The 26,365-nt window shown below is 18.3% G+C and overlaps 5 protein-coding genes across 5 annotated transcripts; 2 read left to right on the top strand and 3 right to left on the bottom strand.

The window, feature by feature from the left end:
* Positions 1-220: 220 nt before the first annotated feature.
* Positions 221-8,734, bottom strand: PRELSG_1132700 (ribonuclease, putative; the record flags this gene model as incomplete). The annotated part of the gene is made up of 9 exons (XM_028677608.1): positions 221-304; positions 431-490; positions 602-649; positions 739-795; positions 892-956; positions 1,045-1,096; positions 1,186-1,263; positions 1,358-5,002; positions 5,129-8,734. The coding sequence occupies 9 exons, from the start codon at positions 8,732-8,734 to the stop codon at positions 221-223; spliced, it is 7,695 nt and encodes a 2,564-aa protein (XP_028533980.1).
* Positions 8,735-11,168: 2,434 nt separating this feature from the next.
* On the top strand, positions 11,169-13,025 carry CRK5 (cdc2-related protein kinase 5, putative; the record flags this gene model as incomplete). Its single annotated transcript, XM_028677607.1, has 1 exon — positions 11,169-13,025. The coding sequence occupies one exon, from the start codon at positions 11,169-11,171 to the stop codon at positions 13,023-13,025; it is 1,857 nt and encodes a 618-aa protein (XP_028533979.1).
* A 730-nt stretch (positions 13,026-13,755) lies between these two features.
* PRELSG_1132500 (conserved Plasmodium protein, unknown function) lies at positions 13,756-21,067 on the bottom strand (the record flags this gene model as incomplete). The annotated part of the gene is made up of 8 exons (XM_028677606.1): positions 13,756-13,816; positions 13,933-14,152; positions 14,282-17,861; positions 18,016-19,953; positions 20,041-20,153; positions 20,426-20,540; positions 20,689-20,837; positions 21,010-21,067. The coding sequence occupies 8 exons, from the start codon at positions 21,065-21,067 to the stop codon at positions 13,756-13,758; spliced, it is 6,234 nt and encodes a 2,077-aa protein (XP_028533978.1).
* Positions 21,068-21,486: 419 nt separating this feature from the next.
* PRELSG_1132400 (RNA-binding protein, putative) lies at positions 21,487-22,518 on the top strand (the record flags this gene model as incomplete). Its single annotated transcript, XM_028677605.1, has 7 exons — positions 21,487-21,511; positions 21,596-21,648; positions 21,744-21,812; positions 21,889-21,984; positions 22,069-22,137; positions 22,228-22,291; positions 22,424-22,518. 7 exons carry the CDS (start codon positions 21,487-21,489, stop codon positions 22,516-22,518), a joined length of 471 nt encoding a protein of 156 aa, XP_028533977.1.
* Positions 22,519-22,744: 226 nt separating this feature from the next.
* On the bottom strand, positions 22,745-26,262 carry PRELSG_1132300 (conserved Plasmodium protein, unknown function; the record flags this gene model as incomplete). The annotated part of the gene is made up of 3 exons (XM_028677604.1): positions 22,745-23,065; positions 23,206-25,315; positions 25,571-26,262. 3 exons carry the CDS (start codon positions 26,260-26,262, stop codon positions 22,745-22,747), a joined length of 3,123 nt encoding a protein of 1,040 aa, XP_028533976.1.
* Between the last annotated feature and the right edge of the window lie 103 nt (positions 26,263-26,365).

The raw sequence follows: 26,365 nt of genomic DNA, 5'->3' as shown, positions 1-26,365 counted from the left end.
TTATTTAAAAAAAAAAAAAAAAAAGAAAAAAAAAGACTAATACTATCTATAAATAAATAAATATATAAAAAAACATTTAGATTAAACATGAAAAATAAAATATTATAAATGTATTTTTATACAAAATATAATTATCTAATAATTTTTATTCCTTAAAAAAAAAAACCAAAACCTTTTAATGTTCCAATATTTTTCTTTTTTTTTTTTTTTTTTATTGGGTTTATTTGTTAAACGCAACAGCTAAAAAATAAGATGGGGGCATTGAGTTTAAGGGAATAAAATATAATGGTATATAATCAAAACGCTGAAAAAAAAAAAAATATATTTTTAAATTATATTTTATATGTGAGGAATAATATACACATAAATGTTAGACATATTCAAATTAAAAAAAATTATATTTATTTTTGTTTTATTTTTATTTAAACACCTTATAAACCCTTCGTAATCTAACTTTTTTTGTATTCTTATTATAGAGAACAAGTGTGAACTAAAATAAAAAAAAAAAAAAATTTATAAAATGAATAAATTTTCATCTTTTGTTAATTGTTATTTTATTTTATTATTATTTTTTTTTTTTCTCCTTTTTTTTTTATTTTACTTCTTGTTTTGTAATATTTGGGTAGATGACATAATTTGAAACATATTTCTATGAAAATAAAAAGTAAAAAAAAATAACATTTTTTTTTTAATATTATTATTTAAAAAAAAAATGATTAAATATAAATTTAAAATTACAATGTGTTCCTTATTCATTTTATGAAAATGTTTCTCGTGATTAGAATGATATAAATTCTAAAGACAAAAAAAAAAAAAAATTAAGAAAGGTATATAAATAATAATTTTATTATTAGTAGTAGTATTATCTTATTTTTATTTTATTTTTTTTACATTTTCAAATGAAAAAGATTTGAAATAAATTGAAGATTTTTCCTTGTATATATCCATAATTATTCCTAAATGAAAAAAAAAATATATAAACAAATATTTATATAAAGACAATAAAAAAATAAAATTACTCTTGAAAAAAAATAAGTTTAATACCTCTATTATATCCTGGATAATCAAGTTTTTGCAAATACAAACAAAAAAATGCCTTAAAAACAAAAAAAAAAAAAATTTACATATATTTAATGAAATCTATAATAAAAACTTAAAATATAATTAAATACAAGAACATCTTACTATTTCGCAATCCATTTGTGCTTTTTTCGATTTTGCTTTGCAATTATTACAATTTTCACAAATTTTTTCTATTATTCCCTAAAAAAAAAATATATATATATATAAATTTTAATATATTCTGAAATAAATAATTTAGATTAAAAAAAAAAAAATCAAAATTAAAAAATCTTACAATATCGGATGTTTCTACAGTTTTTAAAATTTCTTGTTCTGTGCATATCTTTTTATTTAGTTTATCCTCGTCACAAATAATTTTTTTAATAATACGATGAACTAAAATATCAGGATATCTTCTAATTGGTGAAGTAAAATGAGTGTATAATAAAAAGGAAAGAGCATAATGATATGTACTCATATTATTATCTTTTATATATTTAAAGGTATGATATTCAGCTCTAATCATTTTTTTTTTTACATATGTACAAACAATATCAAAAATATTTTTTTTCTCATGTTTAAAATTTTTTTTATTATCATCTAAATATTTTAAAATATGATGTAAATCCCAAACTTTGAAATGGATCCCATGCTTTTTTAGTAACTCAATTATATCAGTAAGTTCTATTGCGTTTTTTAAACTATGTGAACGAAAAACAGATATGTCTCTATATTTACTAAAATATTGGCGAATAGCTATTAGTTTATTAGCACTTAACATTAACTCTTCAATCATATAATTAGAAAAAGTATATTGTTTTCTGACTATTCCTATTGGATTACATGCATCAGATAAGATAAAATTAATCTTGTCATTGTTAAATAATAAAGATCCATTTTTCCTTCTAATTTCTCTTGCTTTTTTTGTTATTTTATGCATATCATATAAATTTTTTATAATAGTAAATATTTCTTTATTTGATAAATTATGTTTTGAATTACTTAAATTTTTAAATATTTTTATTAATGCTTCTATGCTTTTTTTAACTTTACTATTTTTTAATATTTTTTCATTTATTAAATGATTTGCACTTTTTAAAATAATATTATTACTATTATATTTTGTTTCCTCTTTACATCCTAAATTATTCATAGAATTATTTTTTTCATTTAAATGATTAAATTTATCAAAATTAAAATCGCTATGAGCCTTTTTATCTTCATCAAATTTTTTTTTCAGTATGGTAGATAAATCCTCGGCACTATGATATTTGCATGAATCATTATTATTACTATTATTGTAAAAATGTGTATTTAAGAATTTTTTATAAATATTATTTTTTCTATCAATATATTCTTTTTTATTTTTACTAGAACTACTAATATTATTACTATTACTATCTTTACCTTTAGAATTTTTATCTATATCTTCAAAAATAGAATTGCTACTTTTCTGATTATTAAAGAATTCATGTTGTTTTTTTTTTAATTTATTTACCATTTTTTTTAATTTTGTGTAATTTCTAATAATTAAATAAACTTCTTCATAGGTAAATTTTACTTTGCTGTTTATTATGCTTTCTTTAATGAAAAAGGAATTATGATCAATTTTACCTGTACTATCCATGTAAAAAAAAATAGATAAACATAAACGATTATTTACAGGATCTAAGCTACATAATTCCTCACTTAAAATTTTAGAAATCATTGGAAAACATGTATGAGTTAGATAAATTGTCATTGCTCTATTACGGGCATCAATATCTAAGGAAGAATTTTCTTTAATAAAAAATGATACATCTGTTATATGAACACCCACTTCATATAAATTATACTTTTTCCATTTTTCTTCTTTCATTTCTTTTATAATATCATCTAACGTTATAAATTTTTTGCATTTTTCACAAAATAAATTATGATTATCATATACACTATAACCTATATCTTTGTTATACTCTTTTTTAAAAAAAAATTCATAGCTATCTGAAAATTTTCTTTTTTTATTCTTTTTAACATCTTTTCTTTCATTCTTAAAAAAACATTCATAATCACTATTATCTAAAAATATTTTCTGGAATTTTATCATTTTATTCTTTTCTTCGTCTATTTTTTTTTTTTCAACATTATTGTTATTAAATATTTCTTTTTTTATTTCTTCTTTTTGTATTTCTACTTTCTGTTTTTCTTCCTCTTCATTTTCCTCTTCATTTTCCTCTTCTTCTTCTTCCTCTTCCTCTTCCTCTTCATCTTCTTCCTCTTCCTCTTCCTCTTCATCTTCTTCCTCTTCCTCTTCATCTTCTTCCTCTTCCTCTTCATCTTCTTCCTCTTCCTCTTCCTCTTCATCTTCTTCTTCATCTCCATTATATGTATTATTTTCCTCCTCACTGTCTTCCTTCTTCTGCCCCTTTTCAAATGCATCATCCGATTTTGAAGCATAATTAAGCATATCTATTTTTTTTTTTTCTTTTTTTATTTCTTTTTTTTTTTCATTTTTTTTTTTTTTATTACTTTTCTTTTTTTCATTATCGGTACCATCTTCTGATTTTATTTTACAGTAGAAAAAATCTTCTTCATTTTCTCTATACTTATAATTATCATATCCTGAATCTTCAGTAAAAATATTATAAAAATTTTCTGTGTATATTTTCTTTTTTTGCTTTTTTTCATTTCTTGAGATTTTACGTCTTTTTTTATGTGTTCCTTTTATTTCATAAATATCATCTAATATATTATCTGTATCCGATTCTGTGTTAATATAATCATTAGAAATTTGAAAAAAATCATCTCCATTATTCTCACTATTACTATTATTATCATTAGAATTTTCACTATTATCATTCATTTTTATTGATTTATCATTCATAATATGATTCATAAATTTAATAGAATTATTATTTTCATTACTACTTTCTTTGTTTTTGCTTTTTACTTCATCATGAATTTTATTTTTTTCAAAATTTTCATTATTTACATCAGATGTAATGTTCTGATGAGTTTTAGTTTGTTTTCCACATTTTTTTGTTAAAATTTTAAATGCTTTTTTTTCTGTTATTATTTTTTTTTTTTTCTCTTCCTCAATTTTTTCTTTCATAAAATTATCATATTTTATATCTTCCATTTCCTTAACATATTTATTACTTTTCAAAATATTAAAAAAATTGCTATCATCTTTTACAAATAAAGAAAGATTTTTTTTTAAAATATTTTCTTCAATTTCTCCATTATGAACAATTAAATTGTGAATAACTTGAATGTAGTAATTGCAACTAATAATTTTCTTTCTACTTATCTTACTAATACTAATAGCATCATCTAAATCCCTTGCTGTTTCTGGATCAATTGTAAAAATGCATTTTTTTGTTAAATCGATTCTCTTTTTTATTTCTTGTGATATAATATTTGCATAAGTATTTTTATCTTTTAGTTCTCTTATATGCTGATCTTCTAAAGCATCTTTTAAATTGAAATTTAAATTATGATTTAATAAAATAGCATTTTGCATATTATGAAAAATATCATTTTGCCCTAATATTTCTACAATTTTTCCTTCCGGAAAGGTTTCGTTAGAGTTCCATCTAAACACTTTAATGTAAACTAATTGATTACTTATATCTCTTATATGATATTTTTTCATATATTCAATAATATGTTCATTTAATACTTTTATTAAAGGTATGTTTTTTTTAAAAGGAATAGCAAAATTAAATTTCTGATTTTTTATCTTGTCTCTAAAAATACAAACATACTGTATATCAGAACCATGATGCTCTTCAATATAAACTATTTTTCCAATAATTTCATTTTTTATATTTTTTTTTAATTTAACAACAACAGAATCACCATCTATTGCTCTATTCATGTCTTTTTTTGATCTGATATGAATTTTTTTATTATTATAAATAATGAATCCATAATCATGTTTTCTAACGTTTAATATTCCCTAAATTTTAAAAAGGAAAAAAATATAAATTATATATATTTTACTTCAAATTTTATGTATACATATATATGTAAGTTCTTAATATTCATTATATATATATATATATATATATATAATTTTCCTTACTCTTATATATTTTTTTTTAATAATTCCATCAATTGCTTTTTCTTGAGTTATATATTCATCATATATATTTTTTTTTTTCTCTCTTTTTTTATCATTTGATAAAACTTCAATAAAATTATAATCATTTTTTACTGTCTTAAAATGAAAACTAAAATTGTCAATATCCTCTCTAGTTGAAGAATTTACTGTTTCACTCTTTTCATTTTTTTCTTTATCACTTTCATATATACTTTCAACCTTTTGAAAACTCCCATCAATACGAATATTCTTTACAACATTTGAAAATTGAGCATTTAAATCATCAATGGCATTATATAAATTATAATTATAAACAACACTATCACCACTGTCAGTTACATTTTCATTTATTTTATTTAAATGATTAACAAGTTTATTCTTTTCTGCATCCTTTCCATTTCTTTTATTTTTTTTATTTATATAAGTGATATGCTTATCATTTTCTATGTTCTTTTCATTCCTCTTGTTTTGTTTATTTATATAAGACATACGCTTGCCACTTTTTATATCTTCATTTTCCTTATTTTTTTTATTAGAATGGATTATCAAATTGCTATTTTCTTCATTTTTTTTATATCCTTTACTTTTTTTTTTATTCTTTCTTTTTTTTTTGCTTTTGATTTTATTTTTACTTTTCCCTTTTTTCTGTTTATTATTATTAGATAAAATTTCACTGGTTACTTTTTTTTTTAAATCTAATACATTTTTATTACACAAATTATTTTTCAAATTATTCGAATTTAATTTTTTTTTTATTTTATCATCTCTGTTCCCATTACTAAGGGATTCATTACATAATTTGATGTGTTCCTCATCATTTGAATTTTTCTTATTTTCATCTTCTTCACTATCATTGCAATAGTTCATAAACTTTTGAAAATAATTTTTTCTTTTGTTTGTCTTTTCATTCTTAAAAAATGAATCATCAGAAACATCACCTTTTAAATTGTTTTCCCCCTTTTTTTTAATAGTATCTAATGATAAAATTTTATGTATTTTGTAATCGATAGAATTCATATATGAATTTAAATTACTCAAAAGACTATTTTTTTTATGTTCATTTTTATTCTCATTTGAATCATTTTTTAAATGCTTCTCAACATGTTCACTAAAACTGTTAGTAATTATATCTTTTTTGTTTTTTATCTTATTAGATTTATTATTTTTTAGAATTTCAAAAGTCTTTTCACTTTTCTGTTTAGTGTAAATCAAGAAATTTGGATCATCACAATTTTTTGAATATGTTTTGTTATTAATTATAGGGTTTTTTTCTAGTTTTTTTTTTTTTTTTTCTAAAATTTTTTGTATTTTATTTTTACTTTTTTCTTGCTCTTTTTTGTCTTCTTGTTCCATTATTTTTTGTACTTGAGTGCTATTTTTTTTGTTATTCTTAGTCATAGTTAATTCACTTTCTTTTTTTTTTTTATCTAAAGCGGAATCATTTTTAATTTTAAGAATTTTATTTTTCTGATTTTCTTCATTAGCAATTTTATTATTTTTCATCACATAAATAAGTTTGTCAATTTCTTTATTTATGCAATCTAAATTTAATTCTTTTTTCATTTTATTAATATATACTCCATCATTGTTTTTTGAAAACATATTTAAGTTCAGTAATTTTATAAGCTTTTTCAATTTTTTTTTCAAATTATCTGTCTCATTCATATCTGAACTTTTAGATGAATTTTTATTTATATTATCAAAAGATACATTATTGGTAAAATTAAAAGGATTTTTATCTATTTTTACATTTAAAATACTCATATAATCTCTTTTATCCTTTAATTCCTTAATATCACTGAAATTTAAGTGAGCCTTTTCGTAAATATTTAAAATAATATCACTCTGCTTGACAAATATACCTTTTTTTGATTCTTCTAGAATGTTTTGAAAACTATTTTTCTTTATATTCATTTCCATTTCCTCAATTTTTTTTTTCATTATTTTATTATTTTCAAATAATAATTTTATATCATTTTCCATTAAATTTATATAAGTTTTTAGGCTTTTTATTTGCATATCCCTTTTATTTATTTCTTCATTAACTAATTTTAAAATATTTGAATTGTTTATATTATTATTTAATGAATATTCTGCATCTAAGGTACTTTTGTAATTATTCAAATTGGTTAATAAATCGTTTATATGTATTTGTTTTTCATTACAAAATATGTGTTTATATTCTTTTTCTTGTTCCTTTTCCTTTCCTTCTTTTTCTTTTTCTTCATCTTCATTATATGCATTATTTTCTGCTTCTTTCTCATCCGATTCTTCTCCTCCTTCCTCTGCATGTTCTTCATCTTCTTCATTTTCTTTTTCAGTTTCTTCTTCTTCCTCTTCTTTCTCCTCTTCCTCTTCTTTTTCCTCTTCTTCTTCTTCTTCTTCTTCTTCTTCTTCTTCTTCTTCCTCTTCCTCTTCCTCTTCTTCTTTTTCTTTCTCCTCTTCTTGTTCACTATTTTTATTAGTTTGTCCCTTTTGTTCTTCATAAATGTAGTCAAGGGATCTTATAATTTTATCATTTTTCTCTTTTTTAGAGTTATTCTTTTTATTTTCTATAGTTTTTATATTATCTATATTTTCTATTTCTTGTTTCAAAAGTTTCACACTTAATTCATATATTTTTTTAAATTTTTTATAATTATTTGTATTTTTTTTTTCACTTTTTAGTAAATAAGATGATACAGCTTTAACACATGAAATATAGTCACTTTTCGATATTATTATTTCTTTAAATTCTTCTGAAAAATTCTTTTTAATAGAGACTGTTTTAAATATTTGAGATAAAACACGTTTAATAATTCTTAATTTTTCTTTTGGAAATATGCAATTAGTCAGCATTTCAATTTTTCTTCTAGAAATCAAAGTATAATCTATATTTTTTGCATCGACATTAATAACCAAAAGAGTTTTTAGAATATTAAAGTCAATATCTTTTTTAGTTTTTCTTATAACATATTTCATCATATTTGAACTAACAAAATTTACTAAGCAATTGTCTAATAATTTTTTTTTAATTTTTGTTATTTTATCTTTTGTAATGATAATATGTAGTAGTTCATTTATTAAATCATCATTTTCTTTATTACTTTTTTTTGAATTTCCTTTTTTTTTTTTACAAATACTTTCTACAGAAGAATATTCAGTAATACTTCCCTTTTTATTTTTAACATTATGATTACTATTACCTATCTTACTTATACCTTTACGTTCATTAAAGAAAATATTTATTAAGCTATTTAAGTTTTTCTCTTGCATGTTATTTTTTGAATTGTATAAAACATTCTTTTTTTTTTTTTTTTTTCCTTGTCTACAATTAAGATTTTCTTTAATTGTTTTGTTTTTTAAATTATTTGGTATTTCATTTTTATTAAGAATAGTCAATGATTTGTCTTCAGGAATACTTATCAAATTATTTATTTTTTTATTATCTGGTAATGAATTCCCATTTTGCATCTGCATTAAAATATTTTTTTCTTTCTCATATAAATTTGCTATTTCTTTTTTAAATGAAAGATAAGAAAATTTTCTACTTTTTCTTTTTTTTCTTTTTCTTAATTTTTTACTTATATTATTATTATCTTCTTTCATGCTATCAACATTTTTTTATTCTCCTATTAAAAAAATATTGGATATCTTAATATATTTAATATTAAATATTTTTTTCTTTTTTCTTTTTTCTTTTTTTTTTTGTAGATTCCTCTTAGTTCTTTATTTCGTTTAAATTTATAAGAATTTCAAAAAAATTCTATGTTTTTTTTCTAGTTAAATTTTAATTATTTTATTTTATTTTTTTTTTTTTTTTTGCTACCTTTAAATTTTTTTTTTATTTATTTTTTTTTGTAAATTTTTTTCAAAATTTATGTTAGTCATAAATATGTGAATCTTATATTACTTGTTTTTTGGTTTTACAATTTTAGGAAAATGATTTTTTTTATATTTTTTATTTATTTAAAAAATTTAATTTTTACCTATGATTATATAAATTTTATTCTTAATATATTCTTAAAATTATTTATTACATTTATTCAAGTTAAAAATAATAAAATATTCACCTACTATTTTTCATACAATTTTCATTGATGCATTAAAAAAAAAAAAAGATATAAATTTACGAAAATAAATATACATCTTGTAAAATTATAAGTATATAAATATAATTATTTTTTATCATTTCCTATTATTTTTGTATCATACAAAAATACACAAAACAAAAAAAAAAAAAAAAAAAAAAAAAAATTTAATCTATAACAACTTATTATGTTTTAATTTTTTTGTAGAGTATATAGAATTTAAAATGTTCTAATAAACAAATAAATCTTTAAATTAAAAAAAAATATATATATTGAAGTGGATACATAAAGAAATATAAAATTAAATATAAAAAAAAAAAAAAAGAAGAAACTAAAAAAAATAAAATAATAATAAATAAAAGCTAAATTTGTTAAATTTTTTTTTTTTTATTTAGAACACTTATGAAAAATAGAACTTTCAGTAAAATGAAGTGATTATATATTTTTATGAATAAGCTTTTTTTAATATTTTCACTAAATTATAAATTAAAATTAGAAAATGTTACACATATATCCTATTTTTCTTATTTATGTTGATTAAAATTTAATTATTATTTGGCAAATACCTTTATAGTATATTTAAATTTTTTTTTTTATGTATTTCTAATTTTTTTTAAAGGATATATCATTATTTTTTCTGAAATTTTAGTTTTCTTTTTTTTTTTTGAAAAGTTATAAATAGTTAAATTCCTTTGTTATACTACTTTATTTTATTTTGTTTTACTTTATTTTACTTCTTATATTTTAAATTAATTGTATTACATTTTATGTTATTTCTTAATTTTTTTTTTTTACACTATATGCATATTGCACTTCTAATGTTTTAGTTTTGTGGAATATATATATCTTTTCTTAATTTTTTTAGTAATTTTTTTAAAAAAGTTTTAAAATTCCTTATATTTTCAAATAAAAATGAGTAACTTTTTTTTAGATAATTTAACTTTTTTTTTTTTTTTTTAATACCCTATATTGCATGTTAAAGTACATTTCTCTTTACTAACAATAACTTTTTTTTTTTTCTATTTTTGTAAAAATATATGTTTTAGTGAATTATAAATATATTTCTTACTTTTTTTATGTCAATTATATTTTCCTTTTTAATATTTTATTTTTAGTCTTTTTTTTTTTTTAAATATTAAAACTTATATCAGTTACTATGTCTATTATTTTATTTTTGTTTTATTGAAGCTATACTAAAAAATAACATTTTATATAAATACTCTTTTTTTTTTTTTTTATGTTTTCTTTGTAATCTTTTATTTATTTTTCTTAAAGGAAATTGTTTCCTTAAAGTAGCAAATTACAAATACAAATATATTTAAACACATTAATAAAGTTAAAAAAAAAAAAATATTAAAAAATAAGACACAGGAAAAATATATTTAAAATTCTTTTTACTAATATAATTATCTTATTTTACATTTACATACATCATTAAAAAAAAAAAAAAAATATATATGTATATATATGCATATATAATTCTTGTGAATGTAAAAAATTATTTAAAGATATATTTAATTTTTTTAATTTTTCCCTATATAATGATATTTGTCTACTATATATTAGAATTCTATTCATAGACTTTTAAATCTTATGAAAATAATTGTTAGAAAAAAATACTATATCTAATGTCATATAATATATATTTATATAAATAAATTATATTTTTCATATTTTTATTAATATAGAATTAAATATATATTTAAAAAGTTTCTCAATACAAGAATTGTAGAAATTTTTTTTTTTTTCAATTAGAGACTAAATATATTCTTATGAATATATATATAAAGAATTATAGATATATTAAAATATGTGTTTATTTTACTTTTTTTTTTTTTTTTTATAAATGGCGTTTTCTTACATTTTTTTTTTTACTTTATATAAAATAAAATATATATATATATATTATTTAATACAATATATATACATATTTTCTTTTATTTATAACCAGAATGTTTGGTATAACTTTAACGAAATGTAAAATATATTTTAATAATATTTATTCAACTGTATCATTAGAAGAAAAATTAGGAGGAGGAACATACGGGGATGTTTATAAAGGAAAAGTCATAAAATATAGCAATAATAACGACTTATATCAGAATACTAATTATTTACCGTATGATTATTACACTGATGAGTTTGTATTTTTTCAAAAAAATGTTTATGCAATAAAATTTTTTCGTGATGATTTAAGAACAATAAATGAAGAAGGAATAAGTTGTACTACATTAAGAGAATTAAGTTGTTTAAAAAATATTGGGAGACATCCCAATATTTTACGACTAATAGATGTAACAATTGATAGACAAAAATGCATAAGTGAATATATAAATAGACAAATATTACAACATTATACTTCTAATTATCATCATCAAGGAAAGTTGGATATGACTCCTTTATCGGCTGATCAAAAGTTTATTTTTGCTGCTTATGAATACTGTGATGGAGGAGATTTAAAAAAATTAATTCAGAAAACAAAAATAAGTGATGATCAGGCTGGATTAAGTTTAAAAGAAGCTAAATGGTTATCTTTTCAATTATTAAATGGTTTAGCATATCTACATAATAATAAGATGTGCCATAGAGACTTAAAACCTGAAAATGTAATGCTACAAAAAACGCAAAATGATAAGTATTTGTTAAAAATTGGAGATTTAGGATTGTGTAGAGAATTAAAAAATGATGGAGATATGACTCCAACAGTTTGTACTATTTACTATAGGCCATTAGAAGTACTTTTATCAAAATTTGAACTAACTAAAAACAAAAAAAAAAAAAAGAAGGATAAAGATGATGAATATAATAAAGATTTTCAATATGGATTAAACGTAGATATTTGGTCTGCTGCTTGTATTATTTGTGAATTAATTATAGGAAAACCACTATTTAGAGGTGTAACAGAATTCGATCTTATAATTAGAATAGTTAATTCTTTAGGAAAACCTAATAATGACGAACTAGAATTTTTTAGCGATTCCCGTTTTTATCCTTTAAAAGAAGATTTCTTTAATGTAAATATTAAGGACAAAAAGGATGCTTTAAATGTAATAACAAATGGAAAAATTGATGAATTGGGTATAGACTTATTAGTAAAAATGTTAAAATATAATCCAAATGATAGAATAACTGCTGCTGATGCTTTATCTCACCCATGGTTTTCAGATATTCGATTTGACAATTTAGATGGGATTGGAGTATATAATTGGTATGTGCATTGCCTAAAATATTATATTGGCATAAAAACCTTTCGTGAAATTGAACAGCAAAAAAAGAATCTTCTTACTACTACAATGATTTCTCATTTCTTATGTAAATCAAATGATAAATATGCAAAAATTATTTTCAAATTAATAAATGATACTTTTAAAAATTTAGGGGGATATAAAAAAAGTGGGAGAAGATCTTTTGCTATTTTTTCAGATAAGTATGCAAATGATGAAAAAAATTCTAACGGATTCATAAAAAGGGCAAGCATAAAAGTTTTAAATGATATGAAAGAAAAAAATGTTAAAGAAACAAAAGAGGAACTATCCTTTTATGATGATAGCACTAATCATACGACTCCTCCTTCAGCCAAAAAAAGGAAGTTAAATAGATCAAGTTATCATGTTATTAATGCTGATGACTCGTATGAGTTTATTAAAACCATGCGTATGAAAAGAAATTTATCTATACCAGATTTTTCTACTCCCGATAAAAAAAAATATAAACAAAAAGAATTAAAATCAGCTACAACCACTAATAAAAATAGTATTTGCAATAAGTCTCTTTTGCATAACTTCAAAGAAATGTCAAACAAAAACTAGCAAAAAAGTTAAGTAGGATATGCACTATAACCATATATTGTAAAATCTGTCAGAAAATAATTATTTAAAAAAAAAAAAAATACTACATTTTTTCTTAACATTAATTGTTAAATAAAGTGAGAAAAATATTTATTTTATAAATAAATAAATTTTAACTTAAAATTTTAAATATTTATTTTTTATAAAATCAAAAATTATAAATCCAAAAGCATTTTTAAGAATCCCTTTCTATTTCATATTTTTTTTCTTTTGAAAATTCATATACTTTTATTTTTTCAAAATTGCATATTTTATTTCTTCTAATAGATTCTTTCTATTTCTATATATATATATATTTTAATACAATTTTTTTTTCCGTACAATTAAATATATTTAGCATATTGCTAAATACTGTTATTGCATATGTTTAAATTATTGAAATATAGTTACACACTTGTATTATAATTGTAATATTTTTATTGTCTTTTTCATTTTAATTTATTTATTTTTTTTTTTTTTTTTCCCTTTGCTTCTTAAAAATTTGAATTGTTACATTTAAAAATTCAAAATGAAAAAAATGGGAATATATAAAAAATTAAAAGACATTTTGAATATATGTGAAAAGAAAATTGAAAAATTATATATTTAGATATGTGTACAATATATATATTTAAAACAAAAGAAAAATTGTTTATTTATGTAAATATATATAATTAAAAAAAGAAAAATTTAATTATTTAATTTTTATACTTCAAGAATTAAATTGCATTTGACATGATGGGCATTTTGTATTGTGAGATGTTAAAAACCATCTGAAAAAAAAAAAATTAATTTTAAATTTCAACGTATATATATATGTATAAATAACAAAATTAAAATTATTTGATACTAATATAAAAAAAAAAAAAAAAATTAAATAGAATATTACTTGTGAAGACAATAACTGTGATAAGATGCGTTGCATTTAGAACAAGTTTTATCACATGTTTTTTTATCATATAGTAGCATAAAGCATATATTACACTGTGATTTATTTTGAAAATAATTATTCATAATACTATCAAATTTAATAAATATTTCATTAATGTTACCATTTCTTGCATATTTATACATACTTTTAATAGAATTGTGAATGTAAGCCTTCTTATCTATAAAAAATTAAAAAGCAAATTTTTTTTAAATACTCATCCGAAGAATATACTCACAAATAGAATAAATATTTTTTTAAAACGAAGATTTATATTCTTATTTGATTTTATAATGTCTTATTTTTTAACCTAGTGATTCTATTTTATCGCTAATTACTAAATGAGAAAATGGATAATTAGGTAGAAAATTCAAAGTCAATTTTGCTGTAATATCTTCAAAGGCGTCATTTTCATCCTCTTTTATTTTATATTTAAAATATAAAGTTTTTGAATTAGGATCATATGAAAACGTTGTATTTATGTGATTGTGGGATATATTTTTCAATTGATTTAATTGATAATTTATTATTAAATTTGAAAAAATTAATTGATTAAAATATATTATATCATATAATTTATTTTCATTAATTATATTAATGCATTCATTTGTATATATAGTAATTAGAAGTAGAATTAAGTGTAAAGAAAAAGAAAATATGTAAAACTCATTTTTGTTATTTTTTAAATTACTACTAGTTTCTACAAGTTCATCAATTTTTTTTAAATCATTTAAAAAATAATATAAATTAATGTTATTACTTTCTAAAAATATCAAAAAATGCTGAAATAAATCTGCGTTATAAATAAAATATTCTGATGATAAACAAATGTTTAGCATTGACAATAGTACTTTTAAATAATTATTATTTAACAGAAATGAATATAAATTTAAAATATTTTTATTTAAATCAATAAGCAAAAATACATTTTTTAAATGTTTTTTTAAAAAATAAAGTGAACAACATTTATTTTTATTATTATTTTCTTCATTTGTCTTATTATTGATTTTCTCATTATTTTTATAATTTAATTTATCAAATGCATCCATATGTTCAATGTTAATTTCATTTGAAAATGCATTTGCTTCATCCTCTTCTTGTCTAGCATTACAACTCTTGTTATTATCATTAAGATATATATTTATTTTATCGTTATTTTTTTCTTTATTTTCCGTAGTTATTAATTTACTGCTAATATAGTTATCTTCTTCTTCACTAATCATAAAGCTATCAACACTAGAATTCATATTTGAATCATTATTAGAAATATAATCTAAGCTGTAATTACTATTATTAGTAGTAGTATTGGCATAATTCATTTCACTTTCACTAATTTCATTTTTAATATCAATTAAAACATTTTTTTCATAATCAATATTTTTATTAATAATAGATTTTAAGAATAAGTTTTCACTACTTTTATTTATACATAAATACGAGCTAATTACATTAAAATGCTCTAAATTACAATTTTTTAATTTATGTAATTCGTTGAATAGTACACAATTTAATAAAAGAATAGAGAAGGTTTTATGAATAAAAATCTTATTATTTCTAAATTTCTCAATATTAGAAAATAATATAAATAAATAATAAGTATTAATATAAATATCCAATACTTTTTTTTTTAATTTTTGTAAATTCTTGGAAGTGGAAAAAAGCTTTGTAAAAAAAATTTTGTTTACAAAATATTCATTATAATCATAGACGCTTGATTTTAAACAAAAAAAATATATTTTATAAAATGAATCGAAATATTGCAAATCATAGTCGAAAATTTTCTTTATTAATTTTATGCAAAGAATTTTTAATTTTTTATTTATATCATTAGAGCAACAGTGATCTATTGATAAAACAAAGTATATAATTTTAATTATACTTCGTATCATATTTTTATTATTTAATAAATTAAAAATTATTATATTTTTCTCTATTAAATTATATACAAAACTTAAAAAATGTATTCCACATTTAGCATATAATTTATCTTTATCTTTTTTTTTTTTACTTCTTCTCTTTTCTACTTTCTCAGAATTTTTAATATTATTACTTAATGTATCACTAAAAATTTTGCATTTTTGTTTATAAAGAAAAGTTTGTTCTTCATATATCTTCTTATAATATATTTTTAAAAATGATAAATAATTTTTAAAAATATTACTCAAAATAATTTCGTCATTATTGAAAAAATTATAATTTTTTATAAATGATAAACAATGAAAAAAAACATCAAAATTATTTAATGTTAAATGTGTTGATTCCAATAATACCTTTTGTACACTACTGCAATTAAAAAAATTAAAATTTTTAATTTTACTAACACATATTAAATGATATAGTAAGTTTAAATAAGAAAGTTCATTTTTTATATTTAAATTGAAGTTTTTATCTATGTATGAATGAAAAAATTCTGGAAATTTTTTTTTCAATAAAAGCAAATTATTTTCATAATTAATATCATTTATTTCATCTGCATCATCATTTATTTCTGTATATTTATCCTCTTTATTTTTTATTTCATCATTTTCATTTATATCACCTTTTTTATGTTCATCCAATATATATTTTATATATATTTTAAATAAAAAATTCTTAACTTTTAAATCGAATAGGCTCTTTGTTTTTAAATTATTTAGTTCTTTTGCAAATTGTAGCATGTCTTTTTCCTTTTTAATACATTCTTTCAATATCATTTTACATATTTTAAAAATGTTATATTTATTTATTCTCTTCAGAACATATATAATATCAAAAGTGTTGATATTTTCATTTATATGTATTTCTTTATTATCAATATAGTCATATATTGCAAAAAAAAGACTTAAATTGTTCTCTTTATTTTTTAATTCATTTTTTATTGTTTTAAGAAAAAAAAATAATTTATTGCATTCAATATTTAAATAAATAAAATTAAAGAAATCATCAAATTCATTATTTATTAGAATATTTGTCTGATTTTCAACATTTTTCAATGATTTACTTTGAGGTTGTTCTATGTCAAAACAGAAAAATGTAAAAGTCTTTAAGTTTTCAAAAGTTAAAATTTTTATATTATAATATATTTTATAAATGCATAATAACTTTAATATATAAAATGAACTCATAATATCCTCCTTTTTCATCAGTAAATTTATTTGAATTTCTTCATTTTCAATAGTATTATTATTATTATTATTATCATCATCATCATCTCTTTTTATATTATATGTTTCGTCATTATATTTATCAATTATTTTAAAAATGACCTTAGAATTTTTAATATAAATTAAAATATTACAATTATTTGTTTCATCTTGTTCATGTTCATTTATTATTTCTTCTGGATGAGATGAAGTTGAAATTTGTTTATTTATAACATAATCTTCCTCTGTGCAACTTTTGTAAATTGTTTGCATTAAATTCATATAAGAATATAACGACTGTCTTTCTAATTTTAAAAATAGATCATCAAAATTTTCAGTATAGTTATAATTTATTAAATAAATGGTGAATAAAAAAAATAAGTATATATCATTTAAAGTTTCATAATTTTCCTTCAAATATTCTGTTAAAATATTTTCTGTAAATAATTTTAAGAAAAAATTACAAAAATTATTCTCAGGAAATTTTTTACTCTCCTTTAATCTTTTTTGATATATATAAAATAAATCAAAATAAAACATTCCATCAAATAAAATATTATCTTTCTCATAAAAAGAAATAGATTCATAAAAGGTAGTTAGTGAATCATTATTATAATTGCATCTGATATAAAATTGATATATTTTTAATATAATCTCTGATAAATGAAGTAATTTTATTTTTTTATTTTTCATAAAATTAATTAATTCTATGCATATTATTAATTTTCCTTCAATGTTTTCCTTAGTTAAATTTCCATCAAGCAGTATCTAAAAAATTTAAATGTAATAAATAAAAGAAGAAAATAATATGCAATAACAACATATATGATATAATAAGGAAGTATATACATTATAAATATTGTAATTATTTACTTATTTTTTTTTATTTATTTTTTTTTTTTTTATTAAATCTATTTATTACCTTGAGAAATGAATTAGATAATTCATCAAATAAACAATTTTTATTTAAAAAAAACAAAAGTAATAAATTTAAACTAATATTTAAAGCATTGAAATAAATTTCTTTACTTAATTCTTTCTTTGATAATAAATTTTGGAATATATCAAAAATATTATTCATGAGAAATGTATTATCTTCCTCTTTCTTCTGAGCAAGAAATTCTAATAAATCAAAATTATTTTTTAAAATTTCAATGAATTCATAATTTTTGTATTCTATTAAAATAAATAAATTAACGAAATTCAACTTCAATATATCAATAAAATATGTCTTTATATCTATAGTAATAGCATTATTTTCTTCGTTTAACGAAAATATTAAAAATTTTAATTCTAATAAAAACTTAAAAAAAAAATTTATGATATCATTGTAATTGTTGTGCTGATATAAACGGTTACTATCATCATTAACTACATTATTGTTTTTATATTTATTTTGCAACTTATTATTTATATCAATAACATAAGTATTTAATAAATCTAAAGTATATCTAATTATTTCATTTTTATTTTTTGATGATTTAATAAAACTAACATAAGTGGATAAAAGATTGTTTTCCTCTATATTTCCATCAAACAACTTTCTTCTTAAATCTTCAAATTTATTTTTTTCTTTTGCTTCTTTTTTCTTTAACTTCTTTCTATGACAGTAATATATATTAGAAAGAGTCTCACATAAAATTTCGTTTTTAAAACAAAAATTACAATTTTGTAATTTATTTTGAATAAAAAAAGTTTCGAAAGGTAAGAGCAAAATATTTTCGCATAAAACAGTTGAACACTCATACTCTGTTAAAAAATTCTTGCCACTATTTTCTTCCTCAACTTCATTTTTATTTTTTTCTTCTGTACCGATATTTATCTCCATTTTTGTTTCTTTGTTGACATTTATTTTACTTATATTTTCTTCAGATTTTTCTGTAATTTCCCTAAATAAGTATTCTTTCTTAGTATCTCTTGTAATAAAATCAAAATAATCAAATAAATGAAGTAGTATATCATAATAATTATTTATTGATGAATTTCTTTGGTTTAATAATAAAAAATAGAAAAGAAAATAAAAGAAAAAGAAATTTTCTTTTATATCTTTCTTTTCAAATATGAATATAAACAATGACATATTAAAATTAAATGAATCTACTCCATAAATTTTATTTTGTTTAATTAGAGATAGATAGCTTCTAAGAAAATTTTCATTGATTAACTTTTTGTTGTCAGAAAAAAAAAACAATAATAATAAATGGTTTATATTTTTTAAAATATATTCATCTTTACTATTTATTATACAACAAATATAATTAAAAATTGAAGAATTACCCTCGTTATAATTAAAATCAATGTAATTAATTTTGTTTTTCTTTAATAAATAAATGATATTAAATATAGATAAATATAACGTTTTTTTTAACCTTACATTGTCTTTATTTTCTTTATATATAGAATTTAATAAACAAAAAAAATGATTAAATGTTTTCTCGAAATTATAAAATTCTTTCTTAATATTTTCTTTAATTATTTCTTTACTGCTTTCCTCTAATGATTCTCCTATTTCTGTTTCTAATTTGCTATTTAATTTAGAAAATTTTATAATTATGTAAATAAAAGAAGGAAAAAAGCAAAGAGTATTAAATAGATACACATTAATATCAAAATCTTCATCATTTTTTATAATTTTTAAATTTGATACAATTGCTTCATTCAAATCATTCTTTATATATTTCAAACAATTATAAAAATTAATGATATTCACATTTAATTTTTTTATGTTTAAATATAATTTATGTCCATCATACAATTTTAACTTGTCTATTTTATTTTTATCTTTCTTTTCTTGTTTATTTTCAGAATTATCCTTTAATGGAAATATAACAGAAAGTATTTCACTAGAAATATTCCTCACCTTGTAAAAAAAACATTTTTAAAGAATAAATAAATATATATATATATAATATGGAATATATACATAAATAAAAGAAGTGACTCTTACATTTTTACTGAAATCAAAAAGTGAAATAAATAAATGCGGCAAGAATACACTCAAATGTTTTTTAATTTTTGTTTTGATTTTTTCTATAAATAACTTTAGACACAAATTTAAATCTATTTAAAAAAAAAAAAGAAAAAAAAAAAGAAGCTAATTAATTATTATAACTATATGACATAATAAAAAAAAATAAAGTTACAATGAATAATATGTTCTAATAATAAAAAAGGAGAAGCATCATAAAAATACTTATATATATATAAATCATTCTATTTCTCATAAGAATAAACATATGCATAGAAAAAAATAAAATAAAAGAGTATTTATATATATATATATATATATATATATATATATATATATATATATATATATATATTTTATTTACTTTCTCTTAAATTATAATTAGTATGATATATTAATTTTGTATAAACACTTAAAAATGAAGAAAATAAATGACTAATTGTAGATTCATCCTGATTACTGAGAAGAGAACTTAATTCCTATTAAAAAAAAAAAAATAATTTATTATATAAAGATAAATATATATATGTTCAAAAAAAAAGAATAAAAAAAAAGAAAGTATAAAAAATAGAATAAACAAATTTAAATACTAAAATATATATATGTAAATAAATTAACAAAAATTACATTTAAAGCTTTTAGTTTGGTTTGAAGATTCTTTTTCAGTAATTTGTTAATACAATTAACAATTAGTTGGGAATCTTTTGATTCTATATCTGAAATTGTGTTTTCTTTGTTTTGCGTAAAAATGTTAGTGAGTAATGCATCTTTACTAACTGTAAAAAAAAAAAAAAATACAGGTATGTACTAATATATATATGTGATATATATATATAAAATGCATTTCTATGTAATACAGAAAATATCTAAATAAAAATAGAAGTATAATATGAATCTTTGAGATAAGAGGTATTTTTATTTTGTAATTAATCTCTTTTTATATATTACAATAATTGCTTTTAGGTATATATTCTCCTTTTAATTTTATGACTTTTTTTTTCTTCATATTTAATTCCGACAATCATTTATTTTTTTTTTGAAATAAGAAAAAACAGATATACATATATATATGTATTTATAATTTTCATGTATATTTATATCAGTTCTATTTAACTTATGTTCTTTGTTTTTTTAAAACAAAATATATTCATCTTATTTATTATTAAGAAATACTTCGAGTTGCACTTTTTTATTTTTTTTCATTTATTTTTTTTTTTTTTGTTAATTTTTTTTTTTTTTTTTAATTCTTGCGGAATTATATTTATTTATAATTTATCAATTTCTTCAATTTATTTTTTTTTTTTTTTTGGAAAATTTTATAAATTTTTTCTAATACATAAAAGTTTAATATTTTTATATATAAATTTATATAATATTATTTTATGTTTATTCCAATTTTATTATAAATTTTTCTATAAAATAAAAATGAGGGAATTTAAAAAACATTATGGTTTATATAAAAAGAAAAAAAAAAACCAAAAAAAAAAAAAAATTGACTTAATATAATAAAATATTGTTTTTTATTTTTATTCAGATGAACATCATAAGAAGCGCTATTATAGATCTTATGATAAATATAATTCAAATGTAAAAGACAAAAAAAATAAAATAAAATAACAGTCTAATTACATAAAATTTAACTTTACTGATTTTATGAAAATACACTTTTTCTTTCTTTATAGAAGAATGATGAATATAGAACTAATTACCATCGTAGGATAAATAAATACAATGGAAAAAATTCATACAATGTAAATATTATAAAAAAATCACAAATTTACTATAAAATTAGAAAGCATTATGTATTAAATTTATTATTTTTAAAAGAATTACGATGAAAGAAAGAAAGATAACGAAAGAAATAATCATATCAGAGTAAAAATATCTAACTTAGATTATACAATTTCAAAAAATGATTTAGTGGTAAGAATAAAAAAAGATTGCATATGTGTGTCAATACATTATCCTTCTTTTCTTTTACTTAAAAAATGTTTTATAATTATTTAGGAATTATTTAGTAATGTATGTAAAGTTGTAAATGCATGGATAAACTATGACCATACAGATAGATCAAATGTAATTATTTTTTGTTCCATAAATTTTCATTATATCATTATAATATGCATTTAATACATCTTCTATCCTTTTTTTTTTTTTTTTTAAAAGGGTACAGCAGTTTGTATTTTTGAAAATATAAATGATGCACAAAAAGCTATTGATAAATATGATGGTTAAATCAAAATAGCAATTAAATTCCTTAAATTTTTTTATTAAATTGTTTATATATATATGTTAATATAATATTATTTCTTCTAATGTTAATACTGTTTTTTTTATTTATTTATTTTTTTTTTTCTTGCAGGTTCAGAAATTGAAGGTTTGTCTATGAAAATGGAAATAATGCATAGGAAAAATTACAGCTATAAAAAAAAACATAAAAGTAGATGCCCTTGGTAATTTTTTTTTCATTAGACCATTTTATACTTTTTTGTGTTAATTGTTTATTGATATATTATTTTAATCAATTTAGTAACATACTTTTTTTTTTTTTTTTAAATCTAAACATAATTTTTTAATAATTTAATAATTTCTTTTTTTTTTTATTTAAAAATTTGGAATAATCTTTACATAATAAAAAAAAAAAAAAAAAAAAAAAAACATTTTCCTTTTCTTATTTTAAAAATTATTTTATTTTTGAATTGATGTATAATTTAATAGACTTTAATAGTTCTTCGGAAATATCATTTCTTAGTGATAAAATATTTTCAATTTCATTTGAATTCAAACTGCTTTTATTTTCGTCATATAAATCTTTAAAATCCTGTAAATCACTTATATTCAATAATTCGCATATATCAAATAGTTTTGAAAACTCTTTTTTAACATTAATACTTGTTAAAGAAGTAAAAAATAACATCAAATTTCTTATATCATTATCAATTTGTACACAACCATATAAATTAAACTTTTTTTTTTTAATAATTCTTTCAATGTACTTACATATCTAAAAAGAAAAAATTAAAAATGAATACAAATGTGTATATGTCATTAAGATGATTAAAAATTATAAATTTAAAAATTTTATATATACATATATGTGTATATAACGTGTTATGAAAGATATTGACCATAATTATTATTAACCTTTTCTGCTAATAAATGGATACATATATGAAAAATATTTTGGTTAAAATATAAAGATATATGATGCAAAATTAATTTTATTCTATTTATTAAATTATTTATATAAGGATCGTTCAATTGATAATATGAATACTGCTCATTTGTTATATCAAAGTTTATCTCTTCAATTAACACTAATTGATTAATAAAATGTATTTTTAAAATATTTAATAAAACCTTACAATTCTCAATGTTTAATTTTTCATAATCTTTTAATAAGTTATCATAATTTGCTAGTGAATTATTAAACATAAGTATATAATTTTGCACTTCCTTTTTTTCTTTATTGTTCTGCAAAAATTGTTCTGTAAAATAATCATTAATGAATATTTTATACTTTTGAATATACTGATAACATGAATCAATATTATTTATGCAATGTGGATAACTAAATTTTGAATTAATAATTTGATTTTTTATATTTTGGTTAGGTATTAAAGGATTAAATAAATTCTCATAATGATTTGATGTTAAAAAATTGTAAATGTTTTTCGTTTGGTTATTGTTATTATTATTAAATGAAATATTATCTTTAGAAAAACTACTTTTACTTAAATTGCTTACTGTGTTACTTATTTTATTATTTTCATTGTTAATGTAGCTAAATGTATTTACAAAATTTTGAGCCAATACTATAGTTTTATTGGTATTATTATCTTCAAAATAATTATTTTTATCAATACTGTTTAATAAATTAGTAAAGGAAAATTTTTTCAAATTGTTTATATCATGAATAAAAGAAGAATAAATATTCTTGCTAATTTTAACATTTTCTTTTAAATAATCTTTCAATGTTGTAGATAGAACAATCATAATGTTATTTATTAAAACACATATAGTATTAATATCATTCATATTTATACTTCTGCACATGCACTTCTGAAAAATATAAAAGGCATCTTCCAATAAAGTCGATGTAAATTCGTTATTATTTATTATATTATCGAAATTGAAATTTTCATCAAATTTGAAGTCTTTATTATCATCATCAATTAGTGATAACATTATATCATCTGTTAATATAAAAGCTTTATCTATACAATGTTTTGAAAATAATATTTCGTTGTCAATATATGAACAAATTGCATCTTGAATTAAATTTATATATGGTAAGTTTTTATATAAACAATTTTCAATTGAAAATATATTTGTATTTATGTAATTTTTAAAATCAAAAATATTATTAACTTTTTCAAACTTTTTAAATGATAAATCATAAAGAAATTTTTTGATGTTAAGAAAATTATAACATAACAATGATAGTATTTCTATATTTTTATCGTAATTATTTAATTCATCAAAATTTTCAATAGATAATTTAACTTGTGAAAAAAATTGCTTAAATATTATATTAATGACTTTGTTAAAAATTAATTCTATCTTTCTATTATAAATTATATATACAATATGATCATGAACCAAATTTTCAAAAAAATTATTATATTTAAATAAACAACTGTAAGTATTTTTTATGCATTCAATATATACATTATCTTCTTGGCTCATAATTTTACTATTTAATAAATCTAAAAGTTTATCAATTTCAATTTCTACTAAAGCAATAGTAATATAACAAATATATAAATACTCATCAAAATATATTATATAATCATCTAAGTTGTTAATTATTTTTGATTCTTCCTTTTTCTTATTTTTTATGTCATCAATATTAGATTTATTATTTTCATCTAAATTATCAATTATATTTTGTGAGCATTCTAATTTACTAATTGATAAGTTATCTTTATTCTCCGAAATAATTTTTTTATTTATATTTTTTTTTTCTTTTTTATAATTTTTGGTGTTTTCTTTACTGATGTATTCTTTATTATCCGTAGTACTACCATTAGAATCATCTTCATTTTCATTATTTCTTATTTCTTCTTCACTCTCATTTTCTTGAGGGGAATTTATACTACTATTACATGTTTTATCTTCTGAATGTCCTTTTTCTTGTTTTTGAAACAAGCTTATGTAAATATTTAATTTTTTTTTTATATTATCGATATCTTTTTTTTTAATATATTCATTTATCTCTTCTTCAATTATGCATTTTACGTTATTATAGTATCTAGAAAGAAAAAAGCACAAAATGATAAAAATTAATATACAAAAGTTAAAATATTAATAAAAAAAAAAAAAATTATGAAATGCATAATTATAAAATAAAATTGAATAGATAAAATTACAATAGGAATAGATATATTTTTTGGAATGTATATATATTATCGTGTAGTATAGACAATTATATTTGTTTTAATTTTATATATTTCTATACTCTATTTTTTAATTTAATAATTTTTCCTATTTTATTTTATTTTATTACTTGTTAAGTAAATTAATTTTTTCTTTATCCATTTCATATATTCGTTTATACGCTTCAGCATGTTCATTTTTTTTATTAGAAATATTCTGAGAAGTAAATGTTTTTTTATGATTGATATAATCAATTATATCATTTTCAATTATTGCTTCCTCTTTTTTTAAAAAATTTAAATTTTTACAATCATATTTTTCATTCTTTAAATTAAAAAAATACAAGGAGCTATATTTATGTATTTTTTTTCTTATTTCTAAAAACAAATTTATATAAGGTATAGTGTTTATATAATTATTTTTTATATTTCTTTCTATATTTTTTATATAATCTTGAATTTTTATTTTCAGAGAAATAAATTCATACGATGAATTTATATTAGATACTGTTACATAAACCTTTTCAATTCTTGAAAAAGCGTCATAGTTGCATTTTTTCTTAAAAAAGTTATTTATTTCATTTAACTTTTTTTTAAATGATTCGTGTTTTTTTATGTATATATTTATGTTATCAATATTATTAACATAATTTTCATTTTCCTTTTGCTTATTTAATTTTATTTTTAAATCATAATTATTGTTTAGAATGTCTAGTTTTTCAATAAATTCATTTATTTTATTAACATTTTCATCATTCTCATCATTATCACTTTCATTTTGTTCACTTGAATCATTACTTGTCAAGTCATTTGATATATTCATTTTATACCAAAGTGTAATTTACACTTTTTTTTTTTTTTTTTTTTTTTTTTTATATTTTATAATTTTATATTAAAAATTTATTTAAAAAAAAAAAGATTTTTAA

The sequence above is a fragment of the Plasmodium relictum genome (genome assembly GCF_900005765.1).
Source record: "Plasmodium relictum strain SGS1 genome assembly, chromosome: 11".
Classification (NCBI taxonomy): Eukaryota; Apicomplexa; class Aconoidasida; order Haemosporida; family Plasmodiidae; genus Plasmodium; species Plasmodium relictum.
The sequence above is the reverse complement of the archived record's forward strand: the minus strand, read 5'-3'. Positions and strand labels throughout refer to the sequence as shown.